The sequence below is a fragment of the Balearica regulorum genome, chromosome 4 (genome assembly GCF_011004875.1).
Source record: "Balearica regulorum gibbericeps isolate bBalReg1 chromosome 4, bBalReg1.pri, whole genome shotgun sequence".
Lineage (NCBI taxonomy): Eukaryota > Metazoa > Chordata > Aves > Gruiformes > Gruidae > Balearica > Balearica regulorum.
In genome coordinates this window covers 32,924,461-32,948,350 of record NC_046187.1, presented here as the reverse complement: position 1 = coordinate 32,948,350, position 23,890 = coordinate 32,924,461, and the positions used below count along the sequence as shown (strand labels likewise).

Genomic DNA, 23,890 nt, shown 5'->3' with positions numbered 1-23,890 from the left:
CAAGAAATATCCTCCAGAATAATCTGAGCTCTAGAAAACTTGCTGTGTGATTAAGGATGTGAAAATTTGATTTTTCTGTGGGAAAATAAGTATGTCTTAATCATGTTCTACAAGAACATGCAAGGAAGAAATTCTTGAAGATGAGAGTCCTGCTTAATTTAGTCACCAAAGGCTAAATCCAATTGTTAACGAAGTTTGTACTTCTCCTATAGCTTCTTTTTTTTTTTTTTCTTCTTTTTTCTATTATAACACTATAAGATGTGATTATAGCAAAGGCAGTGGTAGTCTTTCCATTGAAACCTTGATCCAGTGCAAAATGCTTCGCCAGAAGTTGAGTCTGACAGAGAAATTATGAGGTGGCATTGCCTGGCCTACGTTGTGAAGGATTTCAGATAAAGTTGCTGCATTGCTCTTCCTGACTTTAATACCTATAAAGTCATTCTTTCAGAAAGGACATTAGATGTACCTTCTCACATACCTTTAGAAATGAGGAGAACCTGATTCACGTGTGTCTAAGCGGTGAATCAGAATGTTCTTGCAACTATGAATTCCTGTGTTACAAAAGTTGGCAGTTTTCTTTTTAATGGGGGAACAGAGCAATCAATTAAAACAAGTTCAAAGAACAATTCTTTCAAGAGATCGGTGACTTGTGATAATAGAACCTCATGTTGAATGTTTTTTCTGTTTTTCAGGCTGATGATATCCGAGCTTTGCTGATAGACGCGATGCCTCCAGAAGCTTTGCCTACATGCTTTAAGCCTCAAGCCACTGTTGTTAGTGCCTCCCTGATCTCACCAGCGTCTACACCGTCCTGCCTCTCCGCCGCCAGCAGTATAGATAACCTCACTGGGCCACTGGCAGAACTAGCCGTAGGAGGGGCATCGAATGCTGGTGATGGAGCAGCAGGGACTGAAAGGAAGGAAGGAGAAGGTGCATTTGCTGCTGGACAGGTTTACGTTGCCAGAAGTACAGTAGCTTAGTATCACAATAGGCCTTGCTTTATCTGAAAAGCATTTCTGACTAGCCAGAGATTATTGTACAACTTGAACTGTTATGTGCATTTTAAAGTGTCTGATGTTTGCTCTGTTTTCATGTGCTCTGCATTGTTGGCTGTTCATCTATGCTATCAGTAATTAGGTCTGACTACAAAGGCAGATCTGATTAGGTGACCAGATGTTTGATGTTGATTCTATACAGAAAATCCAATGAGAATTATTTTGATGAAGGAATTATGATTGTGATGGCTGGGGGATCTTGCTAAGGCTTTTTAAACTCTTTGATTAGTATCTGGAATGCATGCTTTATGTCAGCATCTAGGTGATTACATAGCAAAAATAGACCCACCCTTCCTTTCCTTGTCTTTGCAGTGTGAGACTGTATTTGCCACAGATTGATTGTGCTTTTTAATAGTTGATTCTGAGGAGAGAACAGTGATCAGCTTTGCACTGAGCTTTCACACAGTGCAAGTGGATTGTTTATTATAGACATAGACAAATTGATTGTAAAAAGCATCAGAGTTTGGAGTTTTGAGGGAATCAGTGGTATTGCTTGATTGTTTTTTTTTTTTTTTTTTAAGGCTAGGGGTGTGTGTTGGTTTGTTTTGTTTTAATTCAGGTGCATAGGGTATAATGACTTGTTTCTTCTTATATAGTTTCTGGTCTTGACATGAACATTACACAGTTCCTAAAAAGCCTGGGTCTTGAACACCTTCGGGACATCTTTGAGACAGAACAGGTAAGTGGCAAGCCTCATCTCTGATTGTGTGTTTAAAAGATAGACTAATAAATTTGAGTGACATTTTCATTCTCTAAGTGAATTATGGTGAAGTTGAGAAACCTGTGAAAATCTCTTTTATTGTTTGATTCAGATATCCAATGTCTTTCACTTTCTTAAACATACATGACAACTGCCAATTCAGCTTGTATTCTGAGTGTTACATTGGACCTTGTGAACTTTGAACATGATGGCTATAACAAAGTGAGGTTGGAATGTCGCCAGCACTTGTCCTTCAGCAGTCTTGATATCCAAACAAGTCTTTTGTCACTGCTGCAACAAGTGACACTTTTCGTTCGATCTAGGAAACCCTTCAGTTTGACTTTAAGCTAAAATAAAAATCTAGTTTACCAGGGCAGAGTCACATTAGAGAATGCAGGAACTACATTTCCTAATAGATTAGGACTGTATAGCATTAACTGGGCTTTGCAGGGCTAACACGTTTCAAATGGAATTGAGAGATGGGGAAAACCTGCAGATTTATCAATAATTCACAATATATGAAAACAATACAGCTAATGTAACAGTTTCTCAAGCTGATGTTACTTTTTAGAGCAGAAGTACCTCTAATGTATTTGCAGACTCTTTTTATGTACTGTTTCTTAAATTTAGCATGTTAAATAGATTATTTGTTCACATGAGCGAGATGAACACAGCAGTAGAATAGAAAGGTACAGGTGCAAGAGACTGGATTTGATGGTTATTTTTTCCCCATGTCTCTGCTGCTAATCTTTTATGAGGGATCAGGAAACAAACGTTAGAAATACTTACAGAAAAAGTCCCAACTGTTTCCATGAAACATTACAGGAGGTATCTCCACAAAGTTAAAACACCATATAATCTCTTTTCCCTTCTTACATATGAAGCATAAGCTCTTTTCTTTAATTTGGAACTGCTTCTATTAAGAAGCAAACCAACCTTAAACCAACCTATATTCTGCTCACATTTCTTTTTTTCTTATTATTCACACCTTTCTGTTACCATGCTGATTTTGTTCTACTTTTGCTTCCTTAGCTCCTAGCCTGTTTTTAAGATCTCCCCCTGCTAATGAGATTTAATAATGTAAATCGGATTCACTATATTCATTCATCGTTTTGAAGCTGGTTAGCTGCTCTTGTAAGTTTCTTTCTAGTGAGAACAAGCTCATCTTCCTTAAGCTTATTGTTTTAAGCTGCTTTTTCCAAGCACTGCAGTACCATCATGTGCACTTTTTCACTTTGGCTCTAGCCTCCTCCTGATGTTTTCTAATACCTGGCTTTCTTCTGTATTTTTTAATGTTCTACTACACGTGATGAATATCTTCAGTGGCTTTTCCACAGCAATCCCAGTAGGGTTGTTTTCTGCTCAATTGGACAAATGTTCCATGTAGCTATTAATTCCTTGCTTGAGTTGCTTTCTTTTGAATTAATGATATTCAATTTGTAGTGGGCAGAGTTCATACCTGCAAGTCCAGTTGTGCTAACAATGCAGTTTCTTTTGAATCAAGTCGTATGGTTTCCCATTATTTCCTGAGCTTCTCATTCTAGTTTCCTCTGTAAATTTGGAAATAGATTTTATATAATTATCTCCTCCAGATGAAATCTTTCTGTTATTCACTGAATCACCTCAGTGCACAATTGCTTTATAGTAGTAAAAATGTGTACTTTATTTAGCCTCCCTCTCCTGTTCTTTAAAAAAATGTTTATTTGGAAGTGTTCAAAGCCAGGTTGGATGGGGCTTTGGGCAACCTGGTCTAGTGGAGGGGGCAAGGGGGTTGGAACTAGATGATCTTTAAGGTCACTTCCAACCCAAAGCATTCTATGATTCTATGACATCATGTTTTATTACCTTTCTGCTTCCACCAATGATCTCTGTGACCTTGAAAATTAAAGTCTTGCCTGGTGATCGTAGATGCATTCATATATTGCAGCCAAATGAATAGTTGTATGTGTCCTCACAATGTTAGTTATTTCCAAAAATTGTGGAATAGTTGAGCACAACTTAGAATAGCTGCCCCACTGGTTTGATACACGTGCAAGTGCATACATGGATATATACACACAGTAATAGCACACACCACAATAATGTTGATGTGAAACTCACTTAACATTTATTAGTAAGCTTATAGAATATTAATTTCTGTTTGTGTAGTGAAAATGATGAATTGCACAACAATGTGAAACTTTGAATGCTTCAAAAATACTCCCAGATTTGTCCCAGCATTTCCATGCATCCTCCTTCTACATAAGTAAAAATGTTTTTGAGAACCTTGTATGAGAACCAGCTCTTGTTAATTGCTGTAAGAGAACTAAAAGTTTTGCACAGCTTCAGGCTGTAGGAGCTGGTTATGGTCCTGTGATAGGGAGAGGCTTGCCAGAAGGTGGCAGCAATTAGAAGTCCAGCAAAACATAAAATATGAATACTCTCTTGGTTGCACCATGAATACATTCCATTTTCTGAACTGATGGGTCTTCAGCCTTGGCAATCGGGCCAGGTTCGCAAGTAATTTTTGTGGTCTTTCACTTTTCCAGATAACCTTGGATGTGTTGGCAGACATGGGGCATGAGGAGCTTAAAGAAATTGGGATCAATGCATATGGACACCGCCACAAATTAATAAAAGGTGTGGAGAGACTTCTAGGAGGGCAGCAAGGTAAATACGACGCTTTTACTGGTTAGTCTAAGTGTAGCATACCATAGTCTCCCAGAAGTCACCTTCTGTAAATGTAGGCATTGTCATCAGGACTTGAAAGAATTTGGATGTCAGGAAAAGGTACTTGCTGGCAAACCTGGTGACTGGGTGTGTTGTGACAGGTAAAGAATATATTGAGGAGATACAGAACCGAGTGATCACTTGCCTTTCCAGAGGATGGGCACCCTGAGGTAGCTGTGGAGGCTATGCCCATTTCCAGGGAGTCTGTTTCACCCAGGCAGGAGCTTTTGGGTTGGTTTGCCCTACGTACCTACCCATAGGCCAGTTGTATCCTGAAGGGTGGACCTGATGGAGTGTTTTGCTGCCCCACGCTTCTCAGATCCTTTTCTTGAAAGTGGAAACAATAAAATGCAATTATGTCCCACATGCATTTTCCTTCTCTCTTTTGAAGCCTCTGCTGCTAACAAAAGGTTGTGCTTCTGCCTTGTGTTTAGTTTGCATTTCCTGTTGTATTGGAGTTGTTTAAGAAGAATAATGATGATAATGGATACAAATAGAGCTGGTATGGTTTTCTCCTGTTGATTTTTACTCCTTTAATTCCTTCTCTTTGCAGGCACCAATCCTTATTTGACTTTCCACTGTGTGAGTCAGGGGACCATTCTCCTTGACCTTGCTCCTGATGATAAGGAGTATCAGTCCGTGGAAGAGGAGGTATTGCAAGTACTTTTCTTAATGCTCCTGTGGCAGTGTATTTCTCTTTTTGCTTATAACTCGTCAGACCTAAAACGTGCAACGTATGTTGAAAGTGATAAAATATGCTTTGATGTATGAATTGCATAGATCCGACATGAAGTTTAGGGCTCTTCATTTGTCTTTTTATATAGAGCAACGATGGAAATTATTTTGCTGTGTCCTGCCAATTTTTTTTAATAAGTGGTCTGTTTGCTCACTTAGTGTTATCCCAATTTTACTTTGTTGTTGTGTTTTGAATGTCGTCTCATAGCAAGGGTTTCCACAGCTTTCTGTAGACAGGTGGAACTGTGAAAATCAAAGGCTGTGAGTGAAGACCAAGGGATCAAGACCTTGCAAGTCTGTAGGCATTCTCTGTGCTCAGGCTGTTTCTGCATGTGAGCCAGCTTGTTTTCTCTTGTCTCAGTGGCTTAGTTAATCTGTAACCCAGATAAACAGCTCTTGGATAATTGAGAATTGACTATAATTTTGCCTCCCACACACACATGCTCTTTTATTTAAGTAAACTACAAGCAGATACCATGTTGAAAGACAAATTGTAACAGAAAAGAGACTTTCTGAAGAGTTGTGTTTGGAAGAAACTCCATTTTACTGTGCACTTGCTATTTGTGTAGTGTTCCTACACTGTAGCGCAGAAGTGTTTCGAGTCTTTTTAAAAGTCTAGATATTCAGGATTGCTGCCAGCTTAGCAGCTATTTTTGATTAGTGACTCTGTAAACTGGATTTTGTACAGATCTTTTTTATAAACTTTTCTGACAGAAAGGGTCACTTGCCTGCCATAGTAAATTGGGATGTTTATTTGAGCTGTTTCTAAATGTTGTTGCTGTAGCTATAAATATCTCTGGAAAAGACACAATGAAACCATTGAAATTCTCAGGGGCTTCTAATGACGTAGGAATATTTACAGTGCAAGCATTTTCCTATCACTAAGAAATACAAACTGTACTAATTAGAAACACATGTATTATTACTTCAAAATTATCTCTTTTGTATATTAATTTTCAAAGATTTTTTTTCTAATCTAAAGGTTTTCTAGTTGTGTATAATTTTCATAGCAGGTGCCACTATCTTCCTTTTTGTTATGTAGATTTTTATTACAAGATTGGAGAATTGCATCATCCAACTTCTCTATTGTGGAACAGCATAACATGTTGGGTGCCTGAGAAATAAGGGCGTACCTCAGTTTAAAATTGAGATTTCTTTTTTTTACACCTTTTAATTAATTTTCAGTCAAGATTGTTGTTGCTGGTGATACACTGAGATATTGCATGAATACTTTGCCTTGCTAGCAAGCTTTGTGTGCTGAATGTTCAGTTGTGTTCATTTATGTAGATGCAAAGTACAATCCGGGAACATCGGGATGGTGGAAACGCTGGTGGGATCTTCAACAGGTACAATGTCATCAGGGTAAGTTTCAAAACCTCTTAATTCTATGTGGTAAAATAAGTTGGTACTTATGCAAGCAGGCAGAATTGGTTTAATGGATCACCCTTTTATATTTAAAGTTCTTTATTGAAATAGTATGCAGGAGCAGAGTTAAAGCAAGTGCTAAATGCTAAAATTAAACTGATCGTGTGCTCTGCACATGGAATGAGGGAGAAGTGTCCACTTATGCTCTTAAAGGAGTCTGAAGAACTGATACTGAAGATAGAGGTGGTGAAGAGCCTGAGTTACGTTTCACAACCTGATTTAATTTCAGAGGTCTGTAACTTCTGTATTTGACTTTGCAGCACAGATTTTTTTTCTCAGTGTAGTCTTTTCTTGCCTTTTTAAAGGAGATTTTTGGGGAGGGAGAAAGGATGAGCATGATTTTTTATTAATAGTTTCTATCTCCGTGTGCTACTTTGGACCTTGACACCTCCTTCTTTGCCACTGCCAACTAGAAAAATACCTTTTACAAGCCCTGGCTTATCAGAAAATGGAGTGTTGTCTTTCTGAGGGAAAGTATGCTTTCTGGTTCCTTTTTTGGGGGGAGGAGGAAATAGAGGAAATCAGAACAGAACTCGGTTCCTGAGCTCCAGCAAGCCCCTGCTAGGTATCTGTTTGAAAAGTGAGCCCATGCAGAGCCTTTACAACTTGGCCCACTAGATCATACGTCCTAAAGTAAACTCTGCTTCCGTCCTACTCCAAATCAAAGGTGAAGCCCTTTGCAGAAACCACAGTGGCATTAGAGCACGTGGCTGGAACAGTGTCTCAAGATAGATGGAACAACACATCTCCTAATTTTTTTCCTCAGAAGTTGTTTCTTTTCATGAAAGTTCAACCTAAACCAGACAGAAAGCTTCAAAAAGCTAGCTCAGATTGTTCAACAGAGCTCAAAGCAGAGAGGGAAGGAGCTTCAGACATTTTGTGGTTCTTGGTGGTATTACTAGCTCTGTGGGAAGAAGCCTGAAAGTCATTCTTAAACCTGAGAACTTAGGCTACAGTTTCGCAGTAGTTTTAACCAGCTGCAAGTGTGTGCTACTGGCTTGTTTGAAAGACTTCAGCCTTGCATGCAGAACAGCCGTGGGCATTCTTTATACCGTTCATGTGTCTTACTCGCAGTTTCCCTGTTAAATTTATGCAAACTCTGTGAAACTATATTCCATTTCAATTCTAATTCAAGTATGATTTGACCTGTTGTACCACTGCAGATTCAAAAGGTCGTGAACAAGAAGTTGCGGGAGAGATTCTGTCACAGGCAGAAGGAGGTCTCAGAGGAGAATCATAATCATCACAATGAACGCATGTTGTTTCATGGTAAGGAAGTGATCTCTATTTATATGTACTGGTATTTAACAACCCAAAAAAAAAGAGCTTATGAGGACCCACAGGCAATGTTAATGTTGCTCTGTCACCATCTTGTACAGCAATTGTATTTCTACACTAGAAATGCAGGGGTGTGGGGGTGGTGGAGTTAGTCTGTGTGCTTACTGAAATCCGAAAAGCTACACTAGATAAAAACCCCATATTTATTTAAGGCAAAAAAAAAAAAGTTTTCTGATAAGCCATATCTTAGTCATTTCCAGTAAAGCTGCTGGGAGGATGTTACACTGCTGTGAGAAAGTATATCTTTTAAACGAGGGGAGCGGCACACAGGAAAAGCGTTTTACCCTGATGCTTCAGGCAACCATCAGGGAAAGGAATCAAAACCAACCATGAGATTCAGCAAGATGTTTTCTAGAAGCATCCCAAAGTGCCTACAAATGACAGTTGCCTAAGGGTCCTTCTTCCCTAGACCCTTCTATGATTCTGCATAGGAAATTCATTTTGGGTATGATTGTCCTGATATCTTGCCACATCTTAACCAGTACTGACTGCTGGAGGTGTGCATGACAAGATACATTGCAGTGAAATGTGAGGCGGGGGGGAACCATTTAACGAGATCTGTGAAATGAGTAAGAAATATGAGTCACACGTGGGATCTTGGTATATAACGATAAATCCCACACATCACTGCATCCTGCTGGGTATCGCCCCCTTCCAGCTGACTGAGCACGCTTTCTGGTATTTAATGGTCTATTTGAGGCAGACAAGCTCCTCTTGACAGAGTCCTGTATTACTATAGAGCTTAACAAGAATGTATGATAATACATTGTTTTGTGTCATTCTGTTCTAGGGTCACCTTTTATTAATGCTATAATTCACAAAGGATTTGATGAAAGGCACGCATACATTGGAGGAATGTTTGGAGCTGGAATTTACTTTGCCGAGAACTCCTCAAAAAGCAACCAGTATGTGTATGGGATAGGGGGAGGAACAGGCTGTCCCACACACAAAGACAGGTCCTGTTACATCTGCCACAGGTATGAGTCCAGCAGAGTTCCCTAGATGTAATTCTGGCTGTCCTGATTTTTAAGATTCTGGCAAAGGATGAATTACAGGGAAAGAATAGCCACTTGAGCTTGGTCATGGCAGGAAAAATGCAGTTTTCCATTTGTCAAGGCTGAACAAAAAAGGATATAAATGCAACGAGTCTCACCGAAAGGTCAAAAATCTAAGCATACAGTGTGTATAAATCAAAGTGAATTGTGGCTCAGAAAAGAGGCTTGAAACAGCAAGTTTGAAAATGAAGAGTCAGGAGAAAATAGCAATTAAACTCCAGGCACTCTCAGAACAAAACTGCGGCGCAAAGTGGTGGTCAGCAGTACAGTGTTGTACTATGGATCAGATAATTTTGGAGGTAGTGAACAGGACTTAATCACAGTTTTGTTTTGTACTGGAGAAGATCAATGTGCTTTTCACACTTTGACACCTGTCCATGCCCTGCTGGTAGGAACACCGAGTTTCGGCTTCTTTCAGCAGCTTTATATAAAATGAACTAGAACGGGCCTCCACATGAGGGCTAAACAAAGTGTGTGTCTTCCCTTCTGCATGTGAAGAAAGATGGTGGGGTTTTGTTTGTTTGGTGGGGTATTTTTGGTTACAGGTTTTATACAGCCTTAGAACTGTTTTCTAAAAGTGCTTCTTCAAAAAGCCTTGAGAAATTAATTGTAACAAAGTAAACTCAAAAGTCTGAAATCATTCTGGAAGAATACAACTCCTAGTAAGATACTTTAAAATGATGTTTTCTTTTTTCCTTTTAGACAAATGCTCTTCTGTAGAGTGACCCTTGGAAAATCCTTTCTTCAGTTCAGCACAATGAAAATGGCTCATGCCCCTCCAGGGCACCATTCTGTTATTGGCAGGCCAAGCGTGAATGGGCTTGCATACGCTGAATATGTTATCTATAGAGGAGAACAGGTATGTAGGTTAGCAAGGCCTGGGTTTATGGAAAGGCAGAGTTTGGTGCTGGAGAGGGGATGTGACCGGTTTCCAAGTGTGCTGTGATAACCTAGTTGATTAGATTTTATTCATTTAAATGTGGAAATTAACAGTGAACTGTATCAAGCCAGCAAATGCTGCTCCTATCCACTGAGTTGCTGTGATTTACACCATGCAGAATTGCCTCATCCTCCCTGTGCAGCACTGCTAAAGTCTAATAAGAGTTGTAGTTTCTCTCATTAGGCACTGTTTCTCCCATTGCATTTTACTGGCATGGCTGCAGTAATAAGAACACATGCATTTCTGGGGCTCTTCTACGCATTGAGGATTCTGGGCTTTTTAGCTGTAGATTTCCGGCAGTGACAGTGTCACTGTCTGCCAGAGACTACCCTTAAATGGCAGCTGAAGAAGCACAGCAATCTTCAGGAGCTGATTTTTAATCTGAATAACTCGACTAGACCCTTACTCTAGAAAGTGTTTTGCTTACTGCTCTGCATGGCTCCAAGATTATATAATAAGTTCAGGTTGGAAGGAATCTTGGAGGGGTCACCTAGGCCAGCTTCTTGTTCACACTGAGCTCAGACCAGATTGCTGAGGGCTTTCTTTGACCAGGCATATCTTGAAGACCTCAGAGAACGGTGTTACACAGCCTCTTTCAGTAGCTTGTTCCTTTGTTTAATTATCCTCAGAGTAAAAATTATGTTCTTTGTATCCAATAGGAACCTCCCCTGTTTTAATTAATCTCGTTCTCCTGCTGCTCAGCTCAGAAGAGAGTCTGGCTCTGATTTCTCAGTAGCCTTCCATATATGATGGAAGATTGCTACAAGGTCCCACAAAGCCTTTCCTTTTCTGAATTAAACAAGCCTATGTCCTTCAGCCTCCTCTTGTTTATCCTGTGCTCGCTCCCCTTGACTATCTTATTGGTCCTTCACTGAACTTGGCTTCAGCTTCTTGGTATCTTTCTTGCATTGGAGGGCCCAAAAGTTGTATGCAGTTGTCTAGATGTGGTCAAGTGAGTACTGAATAAATGTCAGTCATCACTACGCCAGTTCACTGGCTGCGCTGCTGTTAATGTACCACAGGATGCCGGTAGCCTTTATTGCTGCCAGGACAAGCTGTTGATTATTATTTAGCTTGCTGTCACCCAAGGGTCCCCAACACCTTTTCAGCAGAGCTGCTTCCCATCCTGCAATGTTGTAAGGAATTAGTTCATCCCAAGTGCATTTGTCCTTGCTGGATTTCATGAGGCTTCTGTTGGCCCAGTCTCCTCTCATCTGTCTAGGTTCCTCTGAATGGGGCCCTGCCCTCCAGCAGCTTCAGCTTTGTTCTGGGACTGAACCTCCTACCAGCTGTCTTGAGAAAATGCTGGACAGACACCTGGGTTATGTGCTTTTGATGTGCCAAGTATTTTACTGCCAGTAAAGGCATTTGCAGGTCACTTGGCACGTCAGTGAGCATTTTAGGATCAAACTACATCAGTTGTCTGAGATTTTTGAGTAACTTACAGGCACTGACTGATCTGCAGGATTAGCTAACAAGGAGAGTAACACTGTGAATTCCTGTTGCGCACACAATTTCTGGCAGTGTCTGCATGGAAGAAACATCTTTCTTTCTACTAGTGTGTTAGTGAAGATATTAACTACATTGAGCAGTTCCTGCTTAGTGCTGGCTAGGTTTGAAATCTGCTTTTTCTTTTGCACTGTGCAAACGTAGAGCTGATTCTTGCATTGTCCTTCCTGATCACTGTTTAGTGAAATCTAAAACATGAGCTTGCTCTTGCATAAAGCAATGTGGGTTTTTTCTTGACTTAACTTTCAGGCGTACCCGGAATATCTCATTACATACCAGATTGTGAAACCAGAAGCTCCCTCACAGACAGCAACAGCAGCAGAGCAAAAGACCTAGTAGCTACAGAGCAGTGAAGAAGGATGTGACTTCAATCTTGGACTGGATGGATACGTGTTTCAGAAAATCAGTATCATATAAAATCCTTAACAACCTGGAAATAAGCTGTATGTCTTTTATAAAGCATTGCTGTCCTGATGAATATGATATGAGTAACTCTTGCATACTCAACTGCTACTGTTCCTTTTGAGGAAAGTTTACAAGGGACTGCCTTTTAATAACATATCTCAGGCTCCTAGTCTCTGCAGTTACCACGTGTAAAATAATGTTGTTTTGATCTAGACTTTGGGAACATTGTTCAAATGGAAATCTTTATCAATGGCATCTCACATGTTAAAATTTCAGACACTACTATTCTACTTATTATATTTGCAGATAAATTGCATTAAGGCCATAATTTTCTTTTCAGCATACACCATTTTATGTTTTCAAGAGATCCTAGTCAACTATTTATTTTCCTTTTGTATTCTGAAGTTGAGCCGGAACCTTCTTAAAGATATTTTGCACAAAGTCGATTTGACTAAAATCATTAACAATGCAATATGAATTTCATCTGAGAAGGGGCTAGGTCCAGTTCTTCAAGATAGGGGTTTTTTTTTGCACACCTCTGAGCAATCGATAATATGAGTGAGTGTAGCTTTAGAGTGGAAACAAATTGCGTCGGTTTGCTGCTTTGTCTGAGTTTTCTGGGGGAAGCCCTAGGAAGCGTTCGCAAGGGTAAAACCAATTCTTGTGCTTGGAAGAAGTTCATAAAGCAGGTCAATGCCCTCTGCTGGCATCTCTAAAAGAGCATTTTAGAAGGGTGAAGTACATGCAGTTTGTGAAATGTTCTCCAGTTACAGTGGCGTATGGTTTTGCTGGGAGATAGCAGGTGAAAACTCAGAAGATTGCATACACGAGGGCGTATCTGGTTCACGTCTCTCTGTAATACGAGACCCAGTAAATGGGTTTCAAACTGGTAAGGGAGAGTGTATTATAGCAGTTTCATCTGTGACATCACAGTTGAAGAGCTTAAGGGATTTACAAAAATAATAATTCTTTTAAATATCGATTTTACATTTTGATGAGAATGAACTTTTAAAACACGGGTTGGCAAGTGGATTTGTTTGCAGGTATACCAGAGAACAAAGCTAGGATTTGTTCACTCTAATCCCCTTCCCTGCAAGTTCCCAGGTTTATTTCACTGGGTATGAGAAAGTTATTTTTAAGCATTGCATAGCACAGCATCAAACAGTTTCAGAAGTCGCCCTCATGGAGGATATGCATTTAACAAAAGTAGAAACAGATTTCTTTTTTGTGTTGTTTTTACAACTTCAGAGAAGGTTGAAAATCCAGCCGTGCTAATTTTTTTCTTAACAACCAATACCGGGAGATGTGCTTCAGCATTGAGCATGTAACAACTGGAGGAAAAAAAATGTTCCTTTGAACACATCATGCTGTACATGTCCCTCTCAACCAGCACTATTTAGTATCTGATGATCCAGTTCATGCATTCGGGTTTTATCCCCATTAAAGGAAACAACAGAATAGTGGGCTTTTAGTCTACAAAAATATATGTGCTCCCCGCAAGTGGGATTTTGCTGACATGTTTGGATAAAGCAAACTGAAACCTGAAGACCTTTTCACTTTCAGCATTAAGACACAAAATTTTCATTTTTAACATTAAGACATTAATGTTGAAGCAAGTTACCCTCACAGAGAAACTTCACCCACTGTAAAATCAGTCATTTGATGCAATCTGGCTACCTGCACGTCATCTGTTTGTAATATCTCTAAAGAAAACCTTAGAAATAGCAATACTCCAACAGATCTTGAACTTTGGGGTTTATTTTTCTTGAGCTGGCAGTGGATATATGGTTCTCGCTTCATTTTGTGACCTGATTAAATATGTAGCTTCGATGTCCAAGCCAGGCTCTAGCCTAGTTGTCCTTTTAATCAAATTTCGTTGATCAAATTGGGTGCTTGTATTTTGGCTACTTGTTTAATAGTGTTAGGATTGCAAAGATCACCACTAGGCTTTGAAGCTTTGTATTCATCATTTAAGTTTGGGGTTTGTTTTTAACTTAGTTAATAATGGAGTGGGCGGATGTGCCTATCTACACTAGGGTTTCAGATAGCGGTGAGAGTGAGTGTTGCTCACCATCCCCAGTTAGACATAGTGTTAAATGGTAAAACAGTTGTGCTGCTTAGGTGAGCAAAATGGTGAATTGTGGGTGTGGAAGTTAAAAGCTTTACATCTTTCAAGAACAAGAACAAACATAAAAACAAGAACCCCACCAAGCCTGCACCAGATTCTGTTCTTGTTTGTTGTTTCCTGTGTGCTGATTGAACTAATGGCTAGTCTGGATTTCTTCTGCAGCCTTGAACTTCTAGAGGATAAAAATACTGTCCAGTATCTTTGAACTGCCAGTGTTAACGTATCTGATGTTCCGTGCAGAGTAAAGGTGCTGTGTGAGGAAATCATTTTGCAGTGGTTTTTGTCTCGTAATGATGTGATCTCATATCTGTTTGTGGCCAGACACGCAGGAGTACCCAGGCCTGATGATGTATCTGTGTGTCGTAGAACCTGTGCAGGAGCAGCGTCTGTCTCTCCTGGCATATGTTGTTGTAGCTCCTCTTACAGTGTAAAACAAAGTGAGGATCTGCCCATCAATATCAAAGTTACCCATGAAAAAGCTGGCTGTGGTTTTGGTGATAGAGCTGCAGTTGGTAGGTTGTTAACGGTACGGATGCTGCTGCTTTAGCTGAGGAAGTTAACTTGATGCCTCCTAATTCTAGAGAATGGGACCTTAGAAATAACATGCCTCCAACCAGGCAGCCTCTGCCTCCTGAGAAATGAAGAAGTTTTTCAACTTCCTGAGAAGGGCGGTCCCCTGATAATAGGATGCTTATTTGCGGCATTGGGTCACCAATGGAGGCACGGTAAGAACCGAGGATGCAAGAACACGCCGGGCTAAGCCATCACATAGGTGTGGGAGCCTGGGCACTTCTCAGTGGCTCCAGAAAGAGCTATTGAGCTGGGACAGAATGTGGTGCCTGCTGGGGAAAGGGACAGTTGTCTCTCAGGCCCGTTGATTTTTATCCGTGTCCCTTTGAGGCAGCATTTTGAAACATCTGTGCAGTTTGCGACAGGACCTTAATGGGCAAAACAGAAAGAAACTTCACCATGTAGCAAAGAAAGGAGGGTTCTGCTCTCCATTGCTGAAATTGTTTCCATGAGACAGATTAATTGGGTACCTGGTGCAGAGTGACATTGCAGTCTGAATGCTGTCAACAAAACTTCTGTTAGGATTAAAATCAGAGAGTACAGTACCTTAATAAGGTGTATCTTATTTTCTCATCCTCATTGTTGTCTGCCGGTCTATTTTGATCCCAGCTCCACAGAGACTGTTACAAACCTCTTGTACTAATTCCACCATTTTGCATGCTATTGGTCTGTAGTCCAAGGAATGAGCAATGTGTTTTCTAATCTCTGTTTTGAACGTTTGCATGTGATGCAATTGAATCCTGCTGCATTATGCAGCAGGAATTTATTTTGCTTGCAAACTTCTATACTTTGCTTGTTGGTAACAGAATAACCCAAAACAAAATTCTCCACTGAAGCAAAAAGAAAGCCCCGCAAAATGTTCTGTACTGCTGGTTTTCATGGGCAGCAGACAGAGGAAAGGCATGTGGTATATGGGATGGAATAGTTTCTGGAGAAGAGTGCTTCCTTGGCTCTGGAAAGCACCTGATCCTGCTGTTTGTTGTGGGTTAGAGGAGATGTCTGTTCCCCGTGAATGCGTGAAGTGCTGAGGGATGCTAATGTGTCCTGGCCTGCGGGAACTACTTAAGACAGTGGCAAATCTTCTCGAAAAAGACTCAATCCCTGCAGTGAAGTCACAGCTCCTGCACAATACATGCACTACCTACAATCTCCATGTGGGACTGTTAACAGAACAGATTTTTCAAAAGATGGGTAAAAGGAAGGGTCACAAAATGTATTAGTTTGAGCGTTGCTAATCATTCGCAGAAGCTGAAGGTTGGGAAATACGTGAATTTATTTTTAATGTGATTTCCGCCTTTCCATGCTGCTTTGCCACAGAAAACCTAGCTCAGAAATCTAAAAGGAGATACATCTAATGCATGTTTCAGTCATTTTAAGCTATGCTGCAGCCCTGCTGGGGAGACCTGGGAAAGTACAGGTTCCATTCTTGCCGCAGGTACCGAGTGGCTTGCGAACCTGCATAGACTTGAACCCATTGATCAGAGATGATGGCTTTGGTGCAGTCAGAGCACGCTCCTCGTCTTTCAGAGAGCGGCAGCGTACCCACCTCGCTGAACGCACAGTAGATGTGATACTAGGAGGATCGGGGACAGCATGTGTGTTAAAACTTCTGAAGCAAGGTGAATGAGCCCATGAATCAGTAGGGAACACGAGAAATGGATGCATTTCCCATTACACTAACACGTACGCCTGCCAGGTCATGTTAGCTGACTGGTTTTGATGTATCTATTTCTGCCTTACTGAACCTGTTGGTGGCAAGTTCTAGTGTTGGTTCCATTAATTACTAATGTAGTTTGATTAGAGTCTCTATATTACAAGATAATTTTGACACTTTGTTTTTAATACCTGCAGAAACTTGCTTCAGCTGTGGAAATTGAAATGGGGATTTTTCTGTGCCACAGTCCCATAAGCTTGTGTGTCTCATTCCTAATTGCTTTCTCTGCCAACCCAAATGGCGATGGACCTGGGGGTTGAGTTTTTAGACCCTTTTTTTGTAGAACTTGTTTTCATAACTAGCCCTGTATGTTTCCTCTCTTGGTTGCCAATTACCTGGAGCTGGGATATCATTTATTTATTTCCTCCTTTACCCTCTCTCTTAAAGACGACGATGGGCAGGTTCTCAGCCTACCTACATGGTGGACTTTAGGTAACATCTCTGTAACAACTGAGTTTGATCTATAAATGTGCTTGGCTAAATGTCTGATCTGCAATACTTGTAATAGTTTAAAATTCAATAAATACATTTTTAACAGTTGCTTTGTGAAAGCTGTGTTTGCACAAACTGCTATTCTGTCTTGGTCTTAAGACAAACCTGCACCAGCCACAACTGTTGAAAACAGTTTTATTTTTATTTTCTCCAAACAATTTGTTTTCTCTCTCCCTCAGGCAATAAATAAAAAGTTAATTTCTAAAAAAAAAAAAAAAAAAAAAAAACAAACCACAAAACCATACATATGTACATCAGCCACACAGGCATCTTGTGTGTTGGATTGGACTGGGGGGAAGGAGAGAGGTAGGGTGGGAAATAAGGCTCCAGGTGGGTTGAAGATGAGGCATGTTCTATCTAGGCTTGGACCAAAAGCTGCAGCAATGTTGCACAGGTGAGCGAGACCCAGCTGAGGTGGAAAAGGGCAAATGAACGTTGTACAAAGAGCCAAGCCTGTAGCACATGCTCCAGTTTTGGAAATGCTGCCCGGCTGGCATCTCTGGGCCAGCCTCTCCTCCACCCTGCTGCTTCTCTCCATTACAGCCCAACCATGTCCCATCCTCCTCCTTCTGAAAGAACAGCAGTGGGATGGGTGGAGAAGAAACACAACAGAGTCATCAAAAGACCAGACTGCTGCCCCCACACCTCCTGTCTCCTCTTTAAGCCACAAGAGATTTGGACATACGTTTTGCAGGAACCAGAGATCCACAGAGGCATTTAGGACTGCATCTCCCCTTCAGCCCACCTCCTGGCCACAGAGATTGCTCTCCCCCCCAGGAACAGGCTCAGCTGGTGCCTGCCAGCTCCTGCATTGCCTCCCCAGCCGCTGGCAGGGGTGAGGTGGTCTGCAGGCAGCCCCATGCCACCACCACCCCTGCTTGGCCCAAGGCCCTGCCTGCCGCTCTGCTTGTCACCCAGTGTAACTGGCTCAGGTAAGCAGCACCCACCATGGGCACTCAAGTCTCTCTGCGCAAGGGGGGGAAGACTGCTGCACAATAAAAAGAGGGTATGCTCCCTTTTCAACCCAGATGAGCTAGGGGCAGAAATACAGGGAGAGGGGGACATGTATCATTTTTTTAAAAAAAAAGACACTAACTAGTGATGGACAGAGATGAAGACCAGGCACTTGAGGAAACCCAGTATACTATTTTTTTTCCTCCCCCAAAGAGCCTGGACAATGTCAGGGTTTGTGGCTTTTACAACTTTCATGCTTTCCAAACATAAAAAGCAAAAAACCAAGATGAGGTAAGAAATTTCTCTACAAAAAAGACATTGAGTCCAGGGTGAACGGCAGTGTCCGGCACTATTGCTTAACATCATGGGGCTCCATGCCCACCTGCCCCCCTCCACGCCTGGCACTATCTGCCTGGCTGGCCTCAGCCCCTGAGCTAACAGCTGGGTGACGTGGTGATGGGGCTGTGCAGGTATGGGAGGCTGCTGGGGGTGGCATGGACACCGACAGAGACTGGGAAGCTGAAGACAAACTGGGAGGTGGGGGTGGAGGTGGCCTTGCCCCGCTCCCGCAGTGTCCCCGAGGGGCTGACAGCTTCCACTGCACATGAGGTGGCCAACACCTGTGACTCAAACTGCAGGAGCTGCCCCATGAAGCTGAAGTTAGGGGAGATGATGCTTCGGCGCTGCTTGACAAACTCAAAGGCCTCCTCCAGCTTGACACGCTTCTTCATCATCAGGTAAGCCAAGCAAATGGTGGCAGAGCGGGAGATACCAGCCTGGCAGTGGACTAGGACCCGGCCGCAACACTCCTTCACTGAGTCTGGAGGGCAATGGGATGAGACATGAGACCAACACCCTTTCAACAAAGCCCAACCCCTCACCAAACCCATGGGTGATGGCTGACCTCCCTCCCACCAGTGCAGTAAATGGCCTGGTCTCTGCTGGACACAGTCCCCTCTGAGCCAAAAGGAACCTCTTCCCCCCCCCCCCCCCCCCCCCCCGGCAAAACGCACACAGACGTGTCTCCTCTGCGCAGACACTCACCGATGTACTCTATTGCCTCCATGAACCACGAGCTGATGTCAGCTTTGTGGTTATCCTCCACGGGGATACACTTATACTGGTAGTGCCCCTCAAAGTGGTTGGGGCAGTCTGAGGAGACGTTCAGCAGGGCTGTGATGCCCAGTGCATCGAGCATGTCCCGCCGGGCAGCGTGGTAGGCGCTGCCAAGATAGAGGAAGGGAAGGATTTCCACAGGGCCACCCTGTTACAGAGAAAAACAACAGATATGGGGGTGACCAGGACACACATCCAGACGGCTTGGAGGCTCTGAGCAGTGCAGGAACCTGGCACCTGATCCAGGGCCATCAAAAATAGGGAGCAGAGGCTGCCTTTCTGAGCTGCTAAACCCATTTCAGCCCTCCCCCACTTCATCCTGTCCAGGAACAGGCAGGTGTTGTTAATGGGATTTGGGCTTGTCCACTCCCCAGGGAGCACAAACACCCTTGGGATCAGGAGGACCACCATGCTCTCCCATGACAGGAAAGGGAGCAGGGCTCTGGCTCTGCAGGCCTCAGCTGAGGGAGAGCACAGAGACTCCAGCAGGACCAGCTTGCAATGCTGGAAGGAGCAGCCAAAACAGCTGAGCACCGGGCTTCTAGACATACCTGGTCATGAAGGGGGGTCCCACAGGAACTGCAGCCCAAATCCAGGGGCTCGGCGCTGGTGGGAGGTGACACATTGCTCAGGGACTTGGTTTTTGCACAGAATTCAGGGTACTCCGAGGAGAAACGCTCATAACCCCCTGCAAGAGGTGAGGCACAAAGTGTTATCCCAAGCTACGTTCACTGCAGAACAGCATAGCCAGAGCTGACGTGTCTCACTGTGCCCTTCGCCACTAGATGATGCTACAGTAATGGAGAGTGGTCTCCTGCCCCACGATGAGCAACCAGGCTCCTGGAAGCAAGGGGGGAAAATCCTTGAGGCCCCACCACTCCCTTAGAGCAAGAGCTCCAAGAGCTCTGTAATGCTCTTGGCTGCCCAAAGTCTCTGGTCTGGGGGTTAGGCTCCCTGCCCACCATTGGCCAAAACCCCAGACCGAGGCCAAGGTTGCTCTCTAAGATAATGGAGAGAGGATTCATTGTCAGCATCCTCTGACTTTAATGGGAAAAGCTGCTCCCAGGCCAAAGACGGTTCAGTTCCTAGCTTTCCCAGACACACCATCCTGCCACAAAGCACAGGGAGGTCTCCCACCTTCCCAGCCTGACCCTCCAGCCCAGAGCTCCCAAAACAACAGGCTAGGGAAGCCCTTGCACTGGCCGGGTCGAGAGAAGCTAACCCCACAGCAAATCCGCTCTCCAGAGGTCTCCACTGCCTCTCAAGGACATGGGTACAACCTGAACATGGAGGTGAGCACGCTGTGAAAGAGCAGCTTGATCCTTTGACGTGCTGCCAGGGGGATAAGCAAAGGTGACCTCAGATCTTCCTAATGGCAGGCAAAACAAGAGCAAACCCCAACACCTTCCCAGGACAGGGAAACTGCGGTGTTGGGTGCAAATAAACACTTCTGGTGAGCTTTCCTTCTCTCATTCAAATCAAATCAACAACCCTGACATACTTGTAGAGTCTGACCTTGAGCCTTAAAACCAAAAGAAATTAGGTATTTTACTATCACCAGAGGAATCTAGCTAGACCAAGCCCCAGCTCCCAGGATAGTTCCTGAAGACTCACCCCAACTGCAGGACCTACGCCTGCAGATTCGGGCTTGCCAGCGCACACGCAGCAGGACACGTATTCCTTATCCTGCCCTAAGCGAGGCTGGATGTTCCAAAGACCAGTGGACACAAGCATCTCCAGCAAAGCAGCCCAGGACTTCCTAGGCTGCTAGAGACCCATCCAGCATCTCTGTGTCCTTTATGGTTTCCTCCACCTTCGCAAGGAAGGGCTTTAGTACCTTAAAGAAGAAACCTGCACGTGCATCGCTGAATGCGCATTGTCCCTCCCGCGTGAGCGGGACAGTTTGCAGAGGCTGCGTTTCCAGGGCCTGACATCCCTTTGCAGTCCTACTGGTTCGATTTGGAGGAGCACCCACAAACAACTGCCCCTGTTAGACATCTTCGGGAGGTCTGATCCTAAAATCCCTGGATCTACCACATCCCACTCCGGTGGCCATCGCACCACCCGGGGTGATGTGTGCAAATGGGCTCCCTCCTTTCCCTCCGACGCCTGTTCCGCCAAGCGCCACATCCAGCAGCTCCATCCAGCGGTGCGCAGATCCCGGCTGCGCGCCCAGGCCCTGCCCAGCACAGGAACCAGGCTGTGCAGGTGCCCGTCACCAAACACCACCCAGCCGGGCTGTTTCACAGGGAAACTGGCAGCCGCCTGATTTGCACAAAACAGTTCCAGGTCTTCATCATGACCCGTACCCAATAAATTTGCATTTGGACAGGCACAGTACTGGGTTAGCACAGCTCTTGTGAAATCAGAGCGAGCCTGGTGATTTTTAGTAGCTCGGTGGTAAGCGAGGACTCTAGTGCCGAGACTGAGTCTCTAGGAGCCCGTTCCTTAAAAAAAAAGACCGGAAACCCCGAACAACCTCCCATGTGAGGCTCAGGGGCACCAGAAGCCCTCAGCTGACAAAAGGCCACCCTTGAAGCGCAGCAGCGTTTCCTGCCACATACGTGGCTCCCAGCACCACGACGGCTCGTGGCGAAGGACCCGAAAGCACGTTCCCGAGCGAGCCCTTGCTGCGCAGGCACTCCCGCAGCAGCGCATCATATCGCATCCTTAGAACAGCTCCTGCTGTTTTTACTGTCTCTAGTACAACAGAAGCGCTAGTTCCTCCATCCATCAAGCCTCTTAATGGATTTGCTACTCCGCATACACATCCTCACCCCTGCTGTAAGTAAACCGAGGAATAAATTAACTCTCAGGCTGTAAACAAAAAAGAAAAAGCCCCACAGAGCTCATCCAGGAGCCCCGGCTGAGCACCCCCCTCCCCTAAATCACCTCTCGCCATTCTCAGGACCAGCAGCTCCAACCGCTCACAGCACCTCATTTAACACCTGCCGAAGCTGAGAGCGTGGGGGGGGGGAAGCCCCGAGTGCTGCTGTTACCCCAAAAGGAGCCCAGGGGCATCCCGGGGGGGTTCTGCCAGCTGCAGAGGGACATCGGCGTGACACCGGGTATTCGGTCCCGTGCAGACACCTTCTCCGCACCGTGGGGCTCAAACAAAGAGGAGGATTCAGCCCCACACACACCCCCCCGCTCCTTCTAGCCGAAGCTGCCCGTGCCATGGGGTTTGCACCTTGCCCCCCCGGGTCTGCGTGTGCCGGCCCAGCCCACGGCCGGGTGCCGGGCGGAGGCGTGGGGCCTGCCCTGCCGCCAGCTCGGCCTCAGGTGGCTCAGGGCCACCCACGCGCGGGGTGGATGGCCGCGCTGCCGACTGCCCCAGAGCCCCACCTCGGGGGCCACAGCCGCACAGCCTCGCCGGGTGCGCCCCCCAAACGCGGCACCCACCCACCCCCCCGCCGGCTCCCAACTTCTGGCGGAGGCGCCAGGCGGAGGAAGAGCGGGAACGGGGCGCAGTGCGGCCAGACCCCCACCCCCGGGGGGACCCCCGGGAGCTGCCCGCGGCCACTTCCCACCAGCCACCCCCGGGACCGCCCCCCCCCCCCCGCCACGCACCCCCTCCCTTCTCGCCGGTACCTGCCAGGAGGCGGATGTCGGCGCGCGCCGTATCGCGGCGGAGCGCGCGCACCACCAGCGCCACGGTGCTGTCCTCGCGCAGGGCCTCCGCGCGTGGGCTGCGCTCGTCGTACACCACCACGGCGGCGTACAGCCCCGCGCGCAGCCGCGCCCGCACCTCGCCCTCGGCCGGCAGGATCTGCTCCAGGCTGACGGCCCCCTTGGCCCGCCGCCGCACGATCGTGTTGCAGCGCACGTTGAGCGCCCCGCGGATGTGGCCGGCGCTGTGCGCCAGGAAGGGGCGGCAGTCCAGCACCAGGCACCGGCCGGGGCCGCCGGGGCCGGCCTCGTCGCGGCACACCAGGCGCCGCAGCGCGCTGCCCTCCATCTCCCGCAGCCCCTCGGTGGCCACCATGGCGGCGGCGGCGGCGGGGACCTGCGCCCGGTACCGCTCGCGCACCCCCCGCGCGCGCGGCGGAGCCTTTACTACCCGGCGGCGGCCGGCGCGCGCCCCCGCCCCGCCTCGCCCCGCCCATTCATCCCGCGCCGGGGCCGCATGAATGGACGGAAGGCGGGCGCGGGCGACGTCACCTCCTCCATTCACAAAAAAAAAAAATCAGAAAAAAAAAACCCCACACCAAAAAAACCCGGCCCCTCCGCCAGCCGGCCATGTTCTCCCCGGTTTGTGAATGGGGGAGAGCGGCGGGCGGGCGGGCGGCGCCGCGCCTTTGTCCGCGCGGGGCACGGGGCAGCCCTCGGGCGGAGGCGTCACCCCGCCGGCACCCCTCCGGGGCACGCGCGCTGCAGGGCACACGTGCGTGCACCTACGCACACGTGCGTGTACACGCACCGCTGGGCACACACGCATCAATGCACACGCGCGTACACGCACACCGTAGAGCACACGCGCACGCACAGGTAGGCACAGGCGCGTCGCCGGGCACAGGCGCGTGCACACGCTGCGCACGCTTTGCCCGCGGCTCCCGTTCAGCCGGGCTGGCTGCCGCGGCAGGCGGCGTTCAGCGGGGCCGGCTGAACGCTCAGCAGGGTCCCTCTGACTCCGCGTCTGCCGCCGCCACGTGTTCCCTGTCGGAAAATGACCGCGCATTAGCTGCAGAGCCTTAACAACACCACAGCGTCCTGACTGGGAAGCAGCCCCGTGGAAAGCTCTCCGATGCGATTCCTCACAACGAGGAACGCTATTTTTGGCGAAAAGACAAAGGAGCAAATTCACAGCCCTGAAGTGACCCCACGAGGGTCTCCCCATGACCACCGCCTCAACACCAAGCGGTCATTTCATGCAGCAGTCCCCTTCTGGGCTGCTTTCAAACTAAAGCAATGCCGCAAACCCCAGCACCAGCAACTGTGCTCAGGGCATTTCCTGCGGTCCCAGGTGAGCCTGCTTCAGAGACCTGAAGGCGCTCAGCTACCCCAGCGTGAACCTGGACGTGGCGTAAGGTTAAGGGCCCGGTGTT

At 45.9% G+C, this 23,890-nt stretch overlaps 2 protein-coding genes across 3 annotated transcripts in view; one reads left to right on the top strand and one right to left on the bottom strand.

Moving 5' to 3' along the window:
- TNKS (tankyrase) overlaps nt 1–16,823 on the top strand; it is a 142,905-nt gene extending 126,082 nt beyond the window's left edge. Inside the window, exons 19-27 of one of the 2 annotated variants that reach the window (XM_075751681.1) lie at nt 693–930; nt 1,652–1,734; nt 4,284–4,404; nt 5,018–5,115; nt 6,487–6,561; nt 7,788–7,893; nt 8,753–8,939; nt 9,720–9,876; nt 11,716–16,823. In XM_075751681.1, coding sequence (XP_075607796.1) covers nt 693–930; nt 1,652–1,734; nt 4,284–4,404; nt 5,018–5,115; nt 6,487–6,561; nt 7,788–7,893; nt 8,753–8,939; nt 9,720–9,876; nt 11,716–11,802 — 1,152 coding nt within the window. In that variant the 3' untranslated portion in view covers nt 11,803–16,823. Of the gene's footprint in view, nt 1–692; nt 967–1,651; nt 1,735–4,283; nt 4,405–5,017; nt 5,116–6,486; nt 6,562–7,787; nt 7,894–8,752; nt 8,940–9,719; nt 9,877–11,715 lie in introns of both variants that reach the window. The other variant, XM_075751680.1, reaches the window with a different exon arrangement.
- A 75-nt stretch (nt 16,824–16,898) lies between these two features.
- On the bottom strand, nt 16,899–22,915 carry DUSP4 (dual specificity phosphatase 4). Its single transcript, XM_075751687.1, has 4 exons — nt 22,437–22,915; nt 19,397–19,533; nt 18,774–18,993; nt 16,899–18,549 (listed from the first exon to the last, which is right to left on the bottom strand). The coding sequence occupies exons 1-4, from the start codon at nt 22,828–22,830 to the stop codon at nt 18,164–18,166; spliced, it is 1,137 nt and encodes a 378-aa protein (XP_075607802.1). The 5' UTR covers nt 22,831–22,915; the 3' UTR covers nt 16,899–18,163.
- Nucleotides 22,916–23,890: the final 975 nt, after the last annotated feature.

Excerpts from the sequence above, each read along its gene's own strand:
- DUSP4 (XM_075751687.1), bottom strand. The coding sequence starts at position 22,830 with ATGGTGGCCACCGAGGGGCTGCGGGAGATGGAGGGCAGCGCGCTGCGG. Across the intron at positions 19,534-22,436 it reads CGACATCCGCCTCCTGGCAG|GGGGTTATGAGCGTTTCTCC; the intron begins GTACCGGCGAGA and ends CACCTCTTGCAG. Across the intron at positions 18,550-18,773 it reads GGAGGCAATAGAGTACATCG|ACTCAGTGAAGGAGTGTTGC; the intron begins GTGAGTGTCTGC and ends ATTGCCCTCCAG.